This window comes from Anarrhichthys ocellatus, unplaced genomic scaffold (assembly GCF_004355925.1).
Source record: "Anarrhichthys ocellatus isolate YVR2014 unplaced genomic scaffold, GSC_Weel_1.0 scaffold1, whole genome shotgun sequence".
Classification (NCBI taxonomy): domain Eukaryota; kingdom Metazoa; phylum Chordata; class Actinopteri; order Perciformes; family Anarhichadidae; genus Anarrhichthys; species Anarrhichthys ocellatus.
Genome location: NW_022280031.1, coordinates 15,115,054 through 15,134,984, shown reverse-complemented (window position 1 = coordinate 15,134,984; position 19,931 = coordinate 15,115,054). Strand labels below are relative to the sequence as shown.

Sequence of the window (19,931 nt, the reverse complement as noted above, 5' to 3'; positions counted from 1 at the left end):
AATTACAAACATATCTGTTTTTCCTGTTTAATATGTGCTAAGTGCAACACCGGTCTAGATCGAAATATTTTGAAAAGTTGACCTCGCTTATTTCACTCTTGCACTGTGTAACATGTCAAGGAGCTCAACGAGTGCTCAGCATTCACACGGATCCCTCTCTCAAAAGCAGAAAAAGCAGCAGTGAATGAATCACAATAGAGGATCCTCAGTGTTCATGTCAGCGGGAGAGAGAGAGTGAGAGATGGAGTGCAACATATAGCAGAGAGTCTGGTGCCAACAGGTTCCTTCTTGGAGATGTACATCTTGGCAGTCTCGTCCGTCCAGCCTGTTGGAGGATGCCAGCGCGTGACAGAAGGCATCGTGACGGGCTCTAATTGAGAACAGACCTTGATTCTGGACACTAGCTTCGAGAGAACACGAGCATCTTGTCATCCTCCAAGCTGTGAGATAACGTCTATTTAGAACCTGATAGGGAAAGGATGCTGCGCTGCTGTCAAATTGTTTTGTCATTTTTACACATTATCTCCATGTTTGTTATTTACGTATTTTGTGACCTAAAATGAAGAACTTTTTACTCGCCCTACATTGTGACACGTGCACGTTTCATTCATTCTCAACAGGTTGAGTCACAATGAGTGGGAGCTTTGTAAAATACTTTAACTGGGCTTCTTGGCCGGTTCTTACAAGTAATCTTTGTCTGCCTCGACAGGATTTTTAAAGTGACCTGACACATCATTCGGTCACCATGTTGGAGGTCCATTGCCCTTTGCAACAATACCAAGAGAAGCTTACCTTCATGACTTGTGTGCCATTTTAAAGTGATGACTCAGCAGTAGGCTTTGCAGTAAAACACGTCACATTTGGATTACCATGTTCACAACGCTAACTGTTGCTAATTAGCATTAAACACAAAGTATAGTTTAAAGCAGATGGGAATGTTATTAGTTTTGCAGGTATTTGGTCATAAATCAAAGTATTGGACAAAAGAAATTGGCTGAACTGATGACCTGATTTGACCTGATGAACCACAAATGTGATTATTGTGGAGTTGCAGTCAGAGGAAACACCAAAATCAGAAGGATTCATCCTTTGGGAAACAGTTGGGTAGGTTGTTATTTTGTCTGGGCGCCAGGAATGTCTGTAAAGATATGTCGCTATAGCTAAAAAAAGCAATCACTTGACATTGTTGCATGACCACTTACAGGCAACATTGTGTTGAGAGCTATGGACAGTTTTTTAACTGTTTAAGGTGAGCCAAAGGTCCATGGTGAGAGCCACAGAAGCCCAGAATATAATTCTGATCCCGATCAGATCATTCAGTTTTAGAAAAGTGAATGCATACCGCTCTTTTTTTGGTGCCACACATGGATCCTAATTGGTCGGTCTTAAACTGGATCAGTGTCCAGGGCAGCCGTCCTGTCCTCCAGGAAAGCCGAGTAGACAGATCATAATCCTGACCCCAATGAACCCTAACCTGACCTGACCCTCCTGATGAACTCCTTAACTAAATGCCTTAAGCATTACTGCCTGGAGATATGAGCCCACTCTAAACCCTGTCAGTAAAAGTGTTTTTAAATGCTTTCAAATAATACCCCATCAACAAATCAATCAATCAGTTATATGTGCCAGGTGTAATTATATAAGATACAATTCCAGTGAAATGTAACTCAGACTCTATATAGTAATAAATATATATTTGTATTATTGGGTAGGGGGAGGGGCAAGTCTTGAACCGTGACCTCATTTAGCATTGTCTCCTAATCATGCAGTTTTCTCTCCCTTGTGACAATGTGTCGTCTGCAGGACGAGTCACACTTCACGTGCTCACAACAAGCGCAGTCGTCGAGAGAGACGGTTCCACCGCGTCGCCGTGTAACACTTGCTCACAGGGCAGAGAAGCAGAAGCCTCCCTGTGGTATTTTATATGTTACAGTTACATGGATGAGCGCGGCACCCGTAACCTGCCCTGGGCCCGTTTTCCACTGTGCAAACACTCGCTCCAGTGGACAAGGACAAGCTGCAACCTTTCTCTGACATGACAAAGCAGTGGGCTGTGTAAAAGTCTGATCTGACACAGCTGCTTGACTCTTAATGGTGTGTTTCTCCTCACATGACAGCCCTTCTCACAATGTTATGACCGCAAATTGCTCGTGCTATGTGGGATCATTAGTGAGATGCACATGGAGGATTTATCTGGGAGTGCTTTGACCTCCCTGGTGATAAGCGGTGTTGGGCGATATGTGGAGACATGTGTGGGTAGCTTGTTGGTGTATTAAACCCGGTCGGAGCAGAATGCTGGATCCTGTTCCTTTATTAACGTGGGTAACAGAGTTAGGTTGATTTGATTGTCGATAATTCGACAGAAATCTGATGTTTTTTAGTCACGCTCTAAGGATCGTCTGGCAATGGAGCTCAGTCAGTCTACCACTTGGGTTCAGAAGATAACATCTCAGTAGCTTTTGGTTGGATTGCCATGATGTTTTGTAGAGACCTTCACGGTCCCTTAGAACATGAGTCCTAACGACTTTGGCGACCTCCTGACTTTTCCTCTAGCGCCACCGTGAAGTTGACGGAAGAATTCATGTTGCTCAGAGAATGAATGTGAAGTGCCATGACCTTCCCTCTCCGCTATTAGGTTGACATTTGTGCTTTTGAGTGGAATGGGTAGATTGTCATAAAATTTGGTACAAACACGTATGCCCCCCCCCCTCCCCCCTTGGGATGAATTTTTCATCCGGCCCCATCAACAGGTCGAAATTAAAAAGCTGGCCAATACTTTGATTTATGACCAAATGGCTACAAAATGTAATGACATTCCCATCAGCCACAGCTGTTGTTTGCGTTCAGAGCTTTGGGTCGGCGGTTCAGCGAGACACTGAACCCCAAGTTGGATGTTTCACAGCACCCCACTGCTTCTTTACACAGCGACATCTGGCTCTTTGAACACTATGACCGTCGTCCAGGAGAAAACCATCATCTCTGTATTTATACGATTTTGTCTTTGACAGCCGGCTATTCAAACCTCCACTTTTGATTTCTGCCGTGGACCGACGATACGTCACACTAACCAGCTCTTTTCTAGGGTTCGGTCCTCTGAGGCTGGGTTTTAGTTTATCTGGACCTGTTGTCACAGCAACAGACCTGGCAAAGCTGGCCCATATCATGTAGCATGGGTTGTTTTAATGGCTATCCACATATATAAAGAAAAAAGTATTTGCATCCCATGACCTTTTCACTTGGAACCAAAAATAACAATAGAATTGTTATGTTAAATGTAAAGTTTATGAAAGAAAGATAACTCTCAAAGCACAGCTGAGGACATTCTGCCTCAGACAGCCAATCAACGCGCCACAATCCTCTGTGCTCTCTGAATATCCCGAGGGCTTGTTTTGCCGCTTGGTTCGTCGATGATGTTAATCTTATTTAAATGCTTGTTTGACTCAAGCGTTTCTATCAGCAGCCTCTTAATTAAATCAAAAATGCGCAGCGCCCACATGGCGCACTCTTGTCAAACCCCCCCCCCCCCATCCCCCGTTTACCACACGGTAGATGGCAAAGGGCAAGCTGTCACCCTGGGCGAGGAAGTCAGTTGTATTAACAAGTCAATGAGAAATTCATGTGTGTACAGTTTCACAGTGAGCACACCTGACCTTTGTTAATGATGCCACTCAAAGCTGCAGGTGGCGTTCCTCAAACGGAGTCCCGCGGGGAGCGTCTCGTTCCTCCCTGACAGGTAGGACTTGAAGGGATCAGTCAAAGTGGAGATGAAAAGGAAACCATTGTCCGGATCACTTTACATCAAAAAACAAACAGAAAAAACCCCACTTTTTCTTCTTTTTTATCTCACCGCAGATCTGATGTCTTGTACAACATTCCTGTGTGTGTTGTTGGTATGCAAACATGTTTTCATCTGTGCATACTTTTTTCTATCCTCCCACCTGGGGCTTGCTTTCTTCTCCAGCAGCTAGTAGAAACGAGGTAGAGTACCAGGGCTTTCATATTCACAGATGCTTAAATTCAATCATGTGCTGCAGCCGGGATGGATCGCTCTTGAGATTTTGTCTGAAAACGACCCTTATATTGTACTCTACCTGGAGTACTGTTGTTTTTTCAAGGCAGCGCTCTGTTTCAGGAAGTCCTTGAAGAACGATCCATCCTACTCCATCCGCGTGCTCACTCTTCCAGATACTTCCAACCATCTCCTCCTCTCATCTCCGGGAGCCTTCTTACTCCATCTTAATTTTCATGCCGTTGCTTTCATCACCTGCTTACTCACCCTCCTCCTCCTCGTTCCTCCTCCCGAATTACTCCCTTCCCTTTGCGCTGCATCGCACACTCATCACATTGAGTGTCGCAGGAATCAAATGTGAAGGCCGGCCGCGCTCTCGCTGCTTAAATCCCCTCATAATGGAGCCCAAGGGTATCTGAAATTGAGTGTGAAGACTACATCAAGGTCATTTACTCCACCCCACAGGATGGTGATGGATGTCTTGTCTGATTGCTCGTTGTGGCCGCCTTGCTCGAGGAGAGGTGAGCGTGTCCCATTGCACTTTCTGGGTGAGGGGAGAGTGTTGCTTTTGCGCGGATGGCCAGAAAAGTCATTCCTGGAGCGGGAGAGAGGAGCCGGGGGGGTGTAATAGGGGAGGATGGTTGATACTGTATAATAGCCACCGGAGCCCGGGGAGAGAGGCGTCTCTGCCTCCACATTCTTGAGCAAACATTTGAAGGGATTAAAATAACTCATATTGATTGCTGGATGGATGGCACCCCGTCTGTCAATACGCTAATCTGCCAAATTGACTGCGCCTCTCGGGGCATTGTGCGGCTCCAAACAGCTGGATCCAGTCATAGTAAACCATAAACATCAGCCGTAGTCAGCTGAAACCTTTCCCAAGTGCCTGTGATTTATAATCCCCGGATTGTATGTGTGTGTGTATGTGTGTGTGTATGTGTGTGTGTGTGTGTGTGTGTGCACTTGAGGGAATTACTGTAGACTGTGGTTGGACATGTGAGGCTCAGTCCATGCAATTTTATTATGGGGGTAAAAAAACACACACACAGGCTCATACACTCGCAGAAGCATGATCAAAAAGTGGACTAAATTGTGCATGTTTGACATTTTATTTGGTTCATCCGCTCTCAGAGAAGCCGCGTCCCAAAGTAGAAATCGGTGACCCGCGGCGACCTTTCTCTCCAATCTCATTTGTCACGTCTCTTTATGCATGACTGTTGTGAAGACTAGGTTCATTATCTCTTTTGATTTACCGTGATGAACTGTGTGATAAAGTATGACGTCATAGTGAGTCAAGAAGTGAATTATATTTGGGTCTGAAATCTGAGCATGGGATGGGACATTTTGAGAATATTGTTTTTATCCCAAGCATCATTATCAGGCACAGAAGTATTAAAATTGAGCAAACTTGCTCTCCCACTGGCACAGAATAAGTAGAAATATGTCCCCACTGTAGATAATCCTACTACATATCTTTGTAGGCCAACACAAAAATAGCCAATGGGATTTTTCCATTGGACTTTTGATTATTCCAGAAAATAAGCTCTGTGCCGGACACGGTTTACGATACTTAAATGTTTTGTTCAGCAAGATAATCTTCACAAATGAGCACCACTTTTTATAATTTTTGAAGCATGAATATGATCAGCAGAAGTAAAAAGCTAGCATTAGCCTACAAACAAACATCCCGGTCACATGACTTCATGTCGCCACCTCTAAGTTGAAGGTGGACTTGTGTTTTGGCCTGAGGACGTTTAGTCTCATTTAGCCACTTGTTAGCAACCGCCTTTTTTAAGACACGTGAAAGCTTTAAGATTCACTAGTGGAATATTTGACTCTTACGCAACTGTATTTAAAGGCATCTCACCAAAAACCCACTCAAAAAAACCCATTGACTTTTGGACGAGGAAAGCGTAAGTGCAAACATGCTAACTCATATCATGGTTTTGGGACTCATTCCTGCAGCGCTCTATTGGATTGGAGACTAAATAATAGTGAATGTATTGAGCCTTTAATTAGTTTTCTTGTTTGCTCTGAATAATGAATTCTTTGCTCGACACAAATGTCTCTACTAAACATGTTTCTGCACTTGAAACAAACAAATCTTTTTTCTCCCCGGTGTGCTCAGAATTGCGACACAGATATAATTCCATCGGACTCGATGTAAAAAAAAAAAAAGCGTGAGCCAGCGGCGGGACTCGCGATTGAATCCAGCAGTCGGAGGCGTCGAGCGGTCAGCTTTGGAATCAACAGGCAGGTAATTGACAAGCGAGGCGTGATTGTCTCAGTCTTTATTCGCTGTTACGTTTGAGAGTTAACAAAGCGTGAGATCGGGCCGTGCCTCCACGCTGCACATTCTCAGCTTGCAGGCCTTTTGTTCTGCAGCCCCTTTTGTGGAGCCTGCCCCGGATTCATTGAAACTCAGGAGCTGCATTTTTTTTTTTTTCTTCATTCTCTACTCAACACACACACACACACACACACACACACACACACACACACACACATGCATGTACACACACAGGCGTGCACAAAGGCTGAAGCTCTGCCAGCATTTCGTGGGATAATCTACCTTCCTGAAGGTTTACTAAAGCCCCCCCTCCCCCCTTATCCTCCCTCCCTTTACACCACCACAACCCCACTTCTTCTCCTCTCCTCTCCTCTCACCTCCTCCTCCTCCTCTTCCTCCTTATCGGCCCCACTGTAAGCAGCATGTGGTTTCCTGCCAACTTCTGGGAGCTGTGAGCAGCCTCTCCAAACAGGAACACGCATGAAGACATTCCACTGCTGAAGGAAACAGTGTCCTCAACCGCCCTCCCCCTCTCCCTCCCTACCCTCCCCTCTTCTCCCAATCCCCCCGTGGACGCTTCCACACATCCCACACAGCTCCGCCGGGGCTTGACCGCTGGACAATCAGCACACATTAAACTCACACAAAACGCACACAAGATGCAGGCACAGACTGCAGCCGTGCATCACCACACATGGTCGTGGAAATGGAGATGGCTGTGAGAAAGAGGGAGATGGTGGGGGAGAGAGTGAGCGTGGGTGTGTAAATGGTAAAGGGACTGTACACTATAGCTTCGTCTTCCGATCACTCAATGCGCTTTGACATTACATGTCATCATTCACCCATTCATTCAGTGATGACAGGGGCTACCATGCAAGGTGCCCAAGGACACATCGACATGGACTAGCCCGGGATCGAACCGCCGATCCTCTGATTGAAGGATGCTCTACCACTGAGCCACCTGTATGAGACGGTCCACCCACAACAAATGGATTGAACAATTCTGTAAAGAAATTGTTCAATTTATTTGTTCAATTTATCATCAAAATTTAGCTTTTCGAGCAGCAGTCTGACTTTCTTCAGAGTGCTTCTTCACCACGTTTGTCCACGAGTTGTCAGATAGTTTCTTCTCCTTTACACTTTTTTTTGGGGGGGGGGAAATCCATGAAAGCTTCAGCTGAAACGCAAACATTGTTGTGAAGAGTACTGAGAGAGCAGCTGGAGGGCAGTTATGTGCCCTGCAGAAGAGTAAATGTGTTTAACATTGCAGGAGGGCTCTTTATAACCAGACGGCAGGTCTGCGTAAGAGCAATAAATCTATGCAAAAAAATGAAATAAATGGTGCGATACAGACGGGCAGAACAACACAGAGACTCACATGGGCTTCACCCGCAGGTGAAAGGTCGAGTGGGTCTAATCGTGGTCCTCTCGATGACAAAGGAAGCATCACTGTGAGGAGAAAATAAACTGCGTAATTAGTAGGCACGGGACGTAGAAACCGTAGGGGGACTCATTCTGAACAAAAGTCAAACAAGAATTGGGGATTCAGACGTGCAGAAGAAGGCTTTAAATCATTTAAAATCCTATTCATAAGCGGCGCGTTTTCTCTCCTGGCGTGCGAGGCGTATCGATTGGGGAATGTTATTGTGGGAGGGAGGGGGGATTCTGCGAGAGATGATTAATCAAAAGTCACTTCTCTCCTCTGTGTGTATGGATCAGTGCCAGAGAGAGAGAGTGTGTCCTCAATCTACTGTCCCGCTGCCTTTTTAGCAGCCATTTCTCACACTTCTGCCCCGGCTCGCTCCATCTTATCTAACAAGTAAACAGAGCGAAGTGGCCAGAGAGACAAAGATCCTGAGGAAGTGATTTTTCCTGATCTTCCCACTCCTTTTCCTCATGGGTGGTTGTGCTCACCGGGCAGACCTTTTTTTGTGTGTGTGTGTGTGTGTGTGAGATTCAGCGGTGTATTGAAATTGCACAGTGGGCTATACTCGGGAGAAGTTGCAGAGGGGGTTTTTATGATTCAGGTCAAACGCTGGATGCTCGAGACAAACTGAAGCACTTGAGACGAGAGGACTCGCGTTTAAGGTGCTGAACAGATTTATTTTTTTATTTTATTTTTACAAGTTCAATTGTCACACAATCCAGTTTCAATTGGATCCTGCTGGTGAACAATCCCTCACATACTATCATCACTGAGAGAGTATTAAGATTTAATGAAGTTCTCTTAATTTCTGGTGTGTTTTACAGGGAAAGAAAAGACCTTGGATGGTGTTCATTTCTGTCTTTTTTGTTAAATTATTTTATTGGCACGATAGTAGATTCTTTCATCTAAATTTAATCTAAATGTGTGATCCGCATGTAGTGCCCCACCTCGCAACCATTACATCGTGGGCCACATTTACCTTGAACCTAACCCTACATGTTATATACACATTCTGCACAGCCCTGGATTACCAACAGTAATCCAGTGTCCAAGATTCTGTCTTTCTGCAATATCTGCACATGGCAACTTTTTCAAAGGCGGTAGTATGCTTCAACTGAAGTGCTTTGCCGGATGGGTCGAACTGCTTTGGAGAGTCCCTCGCCCGACACCTTTCCCACAGCAGAATTGGTATGTGAGAAAAGTCTGAATTTTTCTCTGTCAAGCTCTCTTTTTTCTCGCTGCCACCTCGCCATCGAGTGAGACTGTGACAGAACAACTTTAACCCTGTTTCCTTCAGACCTGGTGGGACAACATGTCGAACAAGTGTAGTGTAGTCGCAAATAAACTTTGGGCAAGGTATGGTTAGTCTTAGGCATCAAGAAGACTTGGTTTGAGGTTTGGGAAAGTTTGTGGTTTCCGTTAATGGAAGGCAAATTGTAACTGCAGATGACTTTGGTCTTCTGCATGAAAGTCTGACTCGCTACTCGTCCAATCACCGCCCTGCCCTTCACACTCTTAAGCTGCCAGTAGGCTTCGTCTCACATTATCCAAAGTCAGATTAGTGACGTCTGTGGCCAATAGTTTGAATGGTCTCCCAGGGTTTGAACTTCTTTTCTCAAGCTTCAACAACCAAAGTGAACACTATCGATCGTCTTTTGGGAGAGAGGGTCTGAAAATGTGCTCCGTTACGGATGATTTTTAAAAGAAATTCTGCCTTTGGGAACTCTGCGTAACCCAAGCCTTATACATTCCGCCTCTCTACGCATTGGCACTCTTGACGTTGGCACTGGACCTGAAATGGGAGGTTCCAATATGGACACGATGGTGATATCTGATGGGCAGATTGTCTGCCCGCCGAGGTTAAACCTGTGAGCTCTCCAAACAGACATTACTCAGTTTTAACACATTCGTGCCCGGAAGCAGTACAACCTCAGTCTTCTACTGTCAGACACCGAGCAGCCTTCTGGGGTTATTGGTATTCGAGGCTGCTGCGTGCTTCAAACAGAGTGCTGTTTGACACAATGGATGCCGTCACATTTAGTCTGAACAGTTTTGTTTTGTTGGCAAACCAACAATCTGACAGTGACTCCCACTTTCTGTGAGTCTTTCTGGAATAAAAAATATATATCCTCCTTTGGATCATGTAAAATGATTCAAAGTTCTTTCGGTGCATCTCACCTCCTCCCCATTTGTTTATGTCCTGCTGTTCAAACTTACCTCTCGTAAATAATAAATGAGGGCTAACTCGTCCTGTGAAATCGTCCGAGAGTAACGCAAGTGCCTTGCTCATGGGTGTAGTTGATCAGGGACAGAAGAATCTACTCCACGAGTGCAATTCTCTTTAGCCCAGCTGTTCTCAGTAAACTTGCCTCCTTTCATATGTTCTTCATACCTGCTGTATCAGAACTCATCCTACCTATGAATACAAATGAACTCCACTCGCTAAGTAAGTGACTGTGTAACTTGCAAGTTAAAAATAAATAAATAAAAGCATTGTTTTCCCAGGAACTCATTACAGAACCTGCAAGGCAGGGCTTAATGTTGTTTTGACTGAATAATTATCAGTATAGGCCACCGTGATGAAGCTCAATTTGAGCAGCGTGCTATGAGGTAATCACCGGGCGAAGGGCAGACTTATGTGGACGCGCGGATATTCACACCGAACAGAGAAGGCCAGGGATTCACAATGGGACCCGGAGCCGTGGAGGGCGGCTAATGAGCCTCGATGATTCACTCTTGGTCTCCCCCGCCGAGAGAGCCTTGTCCTGCATGGGGCAGAGCGGAGGCTCCTCCAACACATTCCATGACGCAGCCTGTCAGAGCCCGGACGGTAAAGGGGCCATTCAAAAGTTTCTCCTGCAATGAGGGTCTTCTGTGTGTTATTAGGGTCTTGAATCAATCAAGAGACGGTGGACAACAATGTGTCCAAAGCTCTTGAAATGCTTCAGGTCCAATGGGTAATTTTTTTGAATATGACTATTCACAATGCAAGAAAACAGATATTTATTCAAAAAAAAAGTGTTCTAGAGCCTATAAGTGTGAGAGTAAGTGCAACATATACTTCACAATAAAGATGTATCTAAATCACAGCCTTCATGTGTTGCGTGTGAGTCTCCATGTCCAGCTGCCTCCCACAGTCCTTTTAAATTGTCCATACGTGTGAAATTGTGTTGCAAATGTGTATGTTCAGCCATATTTAAACTCTGTAATAGACTGGAGAACTGTCACCTAATGCATGCTGGTAGACGCTCAACAAAGTCCTTGTATGTGGTGCATCTTGGGATGCTGGTGTACAAATCTTGCAGTCTAGAATAGTTAATCCATCATCAATCCATCTGTAACACTATTGTTACTTATAATAATATTGTTATGAACCATAAATTAGCATGACTGCTGCCTGTTGGTAAGAACTCCACCTGTTGAAAGAGCTTGTGCTGGCTGCACTTTAAACATGATTTAGTTTTTGACAAACCTATAGTGTGTTTCTTTTACTTTTTTGTCCTAATTGCTTTTGCTATTTGTGTATTGTTTCCTTTTACTCTTTTTTTCTCTCTTCCTCTGTCTTGTAAATTTGACTGTGTTATAAACGTTCTCCATACATTTGTTTTTATTAAAACGACGTCCATATTTCAACGATGTAATCTCTATGTATGTATGTGTGTGTGCGGGTTGAGGTGAGGTGAGCTCTGTCAAAACTGTTCTCTAGTAGTTTATTAAAAATAGCTACTAAAACATCCACCCAGACTTTTAAACCGACTCGCTCTCTGATTGGCCGGCTGGCGGTCACGTGTCGCAGTGCAGTCAGTCGCCGTGCCGTGCCTCGAGCCAGCGCTGAGTGGAGCCTGTCTGCCAACAGCTTCAGCAGCGGCTCTATCTGGAACCCACTACACTAACTGACAATTAAAAAGGAGGCCCCCGTTTTCTTCTTATTTCCGAGGACTATTCTTCCCACCATGGGCGACAAGAAGAGCCCTACCAGGTAACGCGACCGCCCGCGTTTTTAATGTTGTTTCGTGCGTTATTTTGTGGAGCTCGATATTCGGATGCGTCTCCCTCTCAACACCACACACACACACACATACACACACACGGACGGACGGATCGTTTCTCCCTTTTTTTTTTTCAGTCGGGTATGCACACAGCTAGCTAGAATAGTGCAGTCACTATGGCGGCTTCTCGCTCCCCTTTACAACCAACACAGTCACTTAAACAAGACAAAGGGATTTTTTTCGGAGGAGACGCCTGGCATTCTCCGAAACGCTCTTCCGTCTCCACGCAGCCTTTCGGAGGGTCAATGTCGAAATTGACATTGTTTGATATTGCTTTTGTTAGCCGACAATGCTAAGCTCCCGATGCCGAGGAAGGATTTTTTTTATTTAGCCCTGCTAGCCTAGCTGGCGATATAAAAACGGACGGTTGGCGGAGAGCTTCTTTATTAACCGGGGAGCTTCTACTTTACCGGGTCTCGAACCCAAAAATATTAAAATGACAACCCCCCCCCTCCCCCCCACCACCACCAAATGATTTAGCGCTGCACACTCACTAGCTCGTGCATTTAAATACACAACGTGTTACAACGTCTGTCACACAATCTCTCCTTTTGATTCGTTGAAATGTGTTAAAAAAAAAAAAAAAAAGACTAACTTGACCTTAACATTTTGTCAGGCCAAAAAGACAAGCCAAACAGACCGCCGACGACGGGTACTGGGACTGTAGCGTCTGCACCTTCAGGAACACCGCCGAGGCTTTCAAATGCAGCATCTGCGATGTGAGGAAGGGCACATCCACCAGGTAACGTAGCTCTCTCTCTCTCTCTCTCTCTCTCTCTCTCTCTCTCTCTCTCTCTCGTCTGAGCGTCTCCCCCCCCCCCTCGGCTGGCTGCAGCATCGCAATTTAAGCTGGATGACCACTTTGATCGACAGCCTCATTTGTCTGCGACTTGTTGATGGACAATCTCTGCAAAAACACCTCTGGATTATCCGTAGTCTCTCTCGTTTTATGCGACTATCATTGCATTTTCTTTTATATGCATTGGTGTAGGTAGGCTGGTTGCTGCCTCACTAGCCAGGGTGTGGGGGGGAGAGAGGGGGACCATACTTCATGATGGCTGTACAGCTACACTGCATCAACAGCGAAAGAGCTGCTTTATTTTTTTTTGGAGTGAAACAAGGTGAATGCATTTCACCTACCTGTAGGATTGCAGAGGTTCTGTTAGTGCTCTTGACATAAAGTCAGCGTTATTGTGCATGTGGTGGACGTACAGTAATGTTTCCAGGATTTATGTTTGTAAATCTGTAAATATAGAGATAAACCCCAGATGTGCCTTTTTAGATTTCTTTGTCCGGTTTTCTTCACCCAAAAAATCCATCTCTTTTAAATGTCAGTCAACACATTTATCTGTGATTAATCGTGTTCGAAACTCAAATCTGCCACAAAACGAGTGAATTCACTCATGTTTACTCTCTGAAAAATGTCCCCAGATTAATCATATCGGCGTTTTGTAGCAACAGGCTCGTATGTCCCCGGATGATTCGTACATGTTGTGATGTCAGCTGAAGGCTGCGTCTTATGGGAAACTGAGATGAAATCCCGTCATGACTTGATGTCATGACGGGATTCTCTTTTTCGGGTTTTGTGTACACTTCCTTCCCCCTGATCGGGGGAAATGTTTTTGATGAGAAGTATCTCGGGTTGTTTACTTGTGTATGACACGAAGAGACAGATGAGTCATTTGTGGGTTTGATGACAAGTCCCCTGCACTCTAACCTTTCCAGCTGTGGTTTTACAATGAGTAGCTCGACTGACACCGCCGGCGAACCGCAAAACCGGGGTAGAACACACCGACGCTTGGTTTACTGAAAATACCCCCCCCCCCCCAAAAAAATATTGAGCTGGCTCTTAATTGTCTGGCTCCCCTCCCCCTACGATCTTTTCCCGAGCTGCGCGTAGCTTAAGACCACAGCTGACTGGGTGCAGGCTGAGCAGGAAGCTAGAGACGAGCATGTCGTAGCCATCCTGCCACTATGCTTTGGCAACAGCCCAGTTTGCCTCTATTTGGTAAATGACGTCGCAGGAGTGGCTGTCACGCATTCCTGTTTGATGTGAGTTTTGATGAATGTAATTGTGTAGTTGTGGGGCTTGCCTCTTATTTTAATGAGTACTAATTAACCGTCTTTTCTTTGCCGTTTGATGTATAGCATGGAACGCAGCGGCGTGCTCTCAGCTCAATGATTCACACTTACGGCTAGGTGTGGATGTTTGCCTTGCTGCTTTTTATCTGACGCTGTACTTTGGATGTGCTTTCACGCAACAGTGTTCACTAATTACAGAAGCCCTCGCATGCTGGTAGGAGTCGAAACACCCCTTCTCTCAAAGTTGAAGTTTGATTTGTGTTTACTACAAGATAGGGTAGACTTGGATAGGTATTGATCCGTGCAGTCAGCGTGGCATGATTGTGTTTAAGCGTCTTTTTTTGAAAGGGCTTGTTGTGAATGACTGGAAGTGACCTCTTTCCACACACTCCTTCCACAGTCCCCCAAATATAGCTCTCTTTTCCCCGCTTCCCGGGACAAAGGTCAGTCTGTGTTGACGGTATTTAAACGTAGTGAGGAGAGGATGCACGTCAGCGGACGTTTTTTGCACACGCCTCCGCCCATTCCTGAAGAGGCGTTGTTGGTACAACAGGTGGCAGGCGGCGGATATTAGTGCGGTGACGCGCTTGATGGCTGCAGGGCAAGTCGTGGAGAGCCTCACCTGCCCGTCCTACAAGAAATTCCAGATCAGATGAATAGTTCCACTCCCTTGAGCTTGATGCAGCCATGTGCACTGAGTCATAGAGACACCAGCTGGTTTCTACAGGTGCCGATGGAGGATACACAATTAACGTGATCCGCAATGAGCGACAGTGAGTGAGTGACTTACACTCCACAGAGGCTTGAACTTGTCCCCCCCCCCCTGCAAGCTAGGTAACTATAGGTCAATGGAGGCAAGAATGTGTGTTAATGAGGGGCAAAACTCTGGCTGTGGCATCAGCATGCAGAGAGAGGCCCCATCTAACGAACCCTTTGACCCAGTCCAGCTCGGTGATGTAACATTATACCCAAATAGGTTAAATCTAGCCCCCGCCACTCTTGACTCTTAAACAAGAAAGCGCTCTGCTTTTCGCACCCAACCTAGCCGCTAATCTACAAGTCCGAGTAGCCCAAGTGTTTCAGCATCTGCATTCAGCGCCCGCTTTCTTTTGGTAATTGGAGATAGGGGCTCGCATTAGCATCCCCATGCTATCATATTTAAATGTTTCTGGCATCTGAAGCCGACCGCTGCGTGAACGTGACACCCCGTGTTGCCGTGCATCGGTTTGCTTTTGCGGCGGTGTTTGGTATGCACCCCCCCCCCCCTCCATCAGCCCCCGGGGCCCGGGGAGGAAACCATTAGGAGCCCTCTAAAGTTGATTGATGGCGGGGATCACAGGAAGTCTTGAGGTACCTCAGTCTTTGACTGCCGTGCTGTTATCTGTGCGCTGGTTCTCTGTTGTCAACCATTTCAAGTAGCTTCCATGTAAAACAGAACAAATGGGTTTCTCTCACTGGTTCGCAACATTCGGTGCTCTGACTAGATTCAATAAAACTAATTTAAATGGTCCGCAATTCATCTGAAGCTCAGACTGCAGAGGTGGACCTGAACCATAGCTACCCATATACTGTATATACAGCAGTGGGAGGTACAGGAGTTCATTCATATAGGTGTTGGATATAAGGCCAATAAATTATCTTTAAGCCACTTGATCCTTCGTACAGTGTTGTAATGTTATAGTTACCACGCAGCGAATGTGGTTTAAGGATCTAATCTGAATTTTTCTCAGGTGATCTCAATAGCTGGAGTCCAGACGACTCAGCAAAACGAAGCCTGAGCTAAATCAAATGACACATGACATTTTATTTTGGCACTTATTCATTTCTATTCTCTGTGTCACCTGGCTGTCTCTGTGGGTTTACACTAGCCAGCTTTTATTTGTACTCGGATAGCAAGGCAGGCCTCACTGTAAGTGATTAAAAGTCTCTTTTTTCATTCACCTGTAGCTTGTGTAGACTGACCTGTGGGTAATGTCATGTACAAATATTGTCACATGTATGAAGAATTTTAAGGTGACGGTAAGCTTCCATGACTCAACCATAAGCAGTGTCAGTAGATTTTTAATGTGCTTAAGTTAATGTGTTTTGCATTACGTCTGTGGCTTTATGATGCGGCCATAAGGGAAATGCATAAATCCACAGATTATGAAAGTCAGAACCAGGATTGATGAACAGAATCAGGACGGATACCCGACCCTGAAGCCACGAGTTACTGGTGTGGCTAAAAAAAAGTAAAAGTGCTTCTCTTTCTTTTGTGTAAGCGTTGAGGCTGCACAATTATTGGAAAATGATTGCAGTGTGTCTGCATTTGTGTGTGTGTGTCTGTTTGTGTGTGTGTGTGTGTGTGTGTGTCTGTTTGTGTGTGTGTGTGTGTGCGCACGCTCCTTTTTTGTCTTTTACAATGATGGAATAGAGCCATTATAATCCGTGGATTCTACCACTGTCACATTAAGGCAAATTGTTTAGGATAATGGAATTACATAAGAGGGACATGCCGGCGCTCAATTTATATCTGCCCCCCCTCACAGCAGCCCCTGCTCAGAGGAAACTGCTTTTTGCTTATCCGGCATTATCAGCATCTGCACTAAAGCCCTGAGCGCGAGCGGGTAGCCCTAATCTTTACATGTTAATTGCCGGATTTAAAAGTTCTTAATTACTTCATGGGATTTGGCAGTGTGTGAGTGATTAAATACAGTAGCCAATTTGGCAATTTGACAAAAAACTGAGAAATGTTGAGAGAGCTGCTGAATCGCGGGCTCCTCCTCGCCGCACAAAAAAAGAAGAGAGACGAGGCAAATGAGTGCGACGGCGAGGGAGCGAGCAGTCTCTGCGAAAAAATACAGAAAGAGGCATATGAGGACAAGGAGTGAGGGAGTAAGTGTGGAGCTAGCTGAGGAGGGAAGACAAAGAGAGGGCAAGGGAGGACACAGGGAGAAACAGAGCGGTGGAGGGACAGAGAGTCTGGACATTTATATGTGTGTTGAAGGGGGGGGGGGTGTATGGATCGCTGCAAGGGGGATGTGCTCAGTCAGCCAAGAGTCTCCAGGGGCTAAAGCACATCATTACCCAGGGAGGGAGAGCGATAGTCTGGGCAGCCTCTTCTGTTTCTACCAGCAACACCACCGTCCATGCAGCACCGTTCCGACATGTGTGGACATTACGGACATTTAGTGGTGAAGATTGGTTCAGAGTCGGATGGTTTGAGCCCGGCTGCCTGAGCATTACGGAGAAGCCGCGCACCAGAAATCCAAAATATTTCGGTAGATCTGAATGGCTACAGCAGTTTGAGTGGCTTTGTGTTTGACTTCCTGGTGTCTGGTTTCTTCTCTTGATATTTGCATTTGCTCAGTTGATGTTGTGTAGAACACGAGAGCCCGGCTGCGAAGGTCCGACGTCCCCTTTGGCGGTTTCTGCACATTGCAAAGCAGGCGCTGTTTACGCTAAAGCGAACAGGCAAGAGGATGACGGGGACAACCGGGTTCTACTTGACAGATAACTCACGCACACCAGAGGCAGAAGGCGGGAGAGAGGGTAAAGAGAGGTGAAGACGACCTACTTAAGAAGCCAGCCGGATTTTAGGCCGGGGCGGTGCGACGGGAGGCTAATAATGCACAGGGAGAGAAAGTGAAGGAGACAAAAGAGAGTGATGGAGTGGAAAACAAATGATATGATACGGAGCAATGTGACACAGTGCTGCTGATGGAAGGAGCTCAGACGTGCTTAGTGTCAGCCTGCCCAACGACAGGCAGTTCATAGCCCCATAGAGTCAGTGTGAAGATGAATTGTCTTTTAAACATGAGCAGACTTAGGTTGTTGTTGTTGTTGTTGTTGTTGTTGTTGTTGTTGGTAGAGTTGTGCAAACTTCAGAGAAGCGTCTTGCCGGGAGAATAGCTGGTCCACCTTAAAGGTCAGCCCACCTTAAGTGAACCTGAACCGGAGTTTCAAGTACTCTTTCTCTCTCTCTCGCACTGCAATCCAGTGGCAGACACCCTGACAGAGTGTGGCCAGATGGACACACAGCTAAGCTAGCGGTTAATTTATGCCGCGAACACCTGCTGGGGAAAGTGGCCGCAATGCGTCCACGCCGAGGCACGCAACATCGTGGTTTGTTATTCTCCGGTAGGGGTGAACCGGGGACAGTTGCCTGTTTGGCGCAAACACTGCAGCTGGCTGTAATTAATGTATTCACCCTGTTTGTGCATCGCTTATCGTTGCAGCTGGGCCTGCTTGTTAGGCAACCATCGTGTCGGTTATGATCGACATTTAGACTCAGACGTTTTCTTCTTTTAACTCACAGATCTCCTTTTCTTCTTGCACGTGTCTTATCTCTTTCAAGCGCACCCAAACTCAGACTCCTGTAGCCCGTCAGGAGCAGCAGAAAACCAGACTCCCACCAGCCGGCACGGTGTACAAGGCTTACAGTTGTTCCAGAAAAGTAGAGAAATCTCTGAGAGATTTCTTTGAATGTCTCCCTTTGCTGTCCAATAATGTCTGGAGAAACTAAATGTCACGCCTGACTGTTGAGCTCTTTTACTGTTTTTTAAGAAAAGCTGTGGGGGTGCAGCTGAGAGCCTGCTGTGTGCACACAGCACCTGATTGAAATATGATGGTTTGAATCCACATTAACCCCCCCCCCCCCCCACACACACACACACACACACACACACACACACACACGGAGCAGAGGGGGTGACAGTAACATTAAGCCCTGACTGGAAGGGACTCGTGGAGGGATGAATGGTTAATGCCTCTGGTGGGCAGTGGGGATGAATCGGGAAGCGCTGTAGCCTCGGGCTGCACTTCAGGTGCCGTCCTCGTTCAACCTCCACAACACACTCACTCACACACACACACACACGCTTACTCACACTTACTCACACTTACTCACACAGATCACTCACGGATGGCTGGAGGTGACAACACTGCTCCAGTCACCTCCGGCTCAGACTGATCAAGAACGTCCTCACAGGGGAACACAAGTCCCATCGTCCAGCGGTATTCCTATTTGTCGTTTTGTCCATTTATCATCCCCATAAATACAGGAATAGGTTTGTTCCCGTTCACTGACGAAGGTGCATTTCTATAAATAAAAAAAAGATTTAGTGTAAGATAGTTGTCTCATCTCAAGATAGTGCTGTAGTTAGCCCGTATGGATTCTCCCCACGTTAACTGACGATTAATTACACAGCAAAGTGTGTAATAAATGTTTACTGCTGATCGTTATCGGCCGATTTTCAGTTGAGAGATGAGAGATATGGAGATTGACATTAATGCTTTCTTGGCAGCATTGGAGCAACGGCTACAGTACGGAGGTTGCATAGAGTTACATTATGATTTAGAGTTTTGTGATCCTCTTCCCTCCTATTGATGAACTCACACTAAGTCAGATTCAGGTATTTACTGCTATTAATCCTGGAACAAATAATTAGTTGACTAGCAGACCATTAATCATTATTAATCAAGGAAAAATGTTTATTTTCTGGTTCCAACTGTTTTATTTCCAACAGTAAATTGAATATCTCGTCTTTTGGGCTCTAGGAACAAATTTTTCACAATTTTTCTGACGACGTTTACGCGTTTTTGACTAATCGGTTTACCGAGAACATAATTGACAGATTAATTGATACCGCCAAGCACAATCGGACATATTTAAATAGCTTTTGTCTGAAACCCGAAGCGTTGAATTTTAGTTGAAACAGTGACTTAAATGATAAATAAATGATCAGAATAGCTGCTTTACTAAACGAAACGAATCATTGCTTCAGCTCTAGTTACCGCATTAATACTACATTAATTACTATAAAATGATACGTGGATAACCATCCATAATGATAACTCGGTCTTAAGTCATCGAACACATGCACATGCCGCTTATTTAGCACCGTTTCAGGGAGAAGTGTTGACAGGCCATGCAGCGCTCTTTTCCAGACATCCCTCCAGTCTCTCCGGAGAAGATTGTCCAACAATAGAACAATAAAGCATGTAGATATATAGACCTGCTGACTGGTTTTAACAAATTAGAAGCAGCGCAGGCAGGCAGCTGTGCGCTCTGCTCCATCACCCTCCATACTG

General features: G+C 45.6%; 1 protein-coding gene across 1 annotated transcript in view; it reads left to right on the top strand.

The window, feature by feature from the left end:
• Window positions 1-11,563: 11,563 nt before the first annotated feature.
• The window catches only part of rybpb (RING1 and YY1 binding protein b), a 14,428-nt gene continuing 6,060 nt past the window's right edge, over window positions 11,564-19,931 (top strand). Inside the window, exons 1-2 of the mRNA XM_031851954.1 lie at window positions 11,564-11,707; window positions 12,394-12,519. Of these exons, the coding sequence (XP_031707814.1) occupies window positions 11,682-11,707; window positions 12,394-12,519 (152 nt within the window). The 5' untranslated portion in view covers window positions 11,564-11,681. The remainder of the gene's footprint in view (window positions 11,708-12,393; window positions 12,520-19,931) is intronic.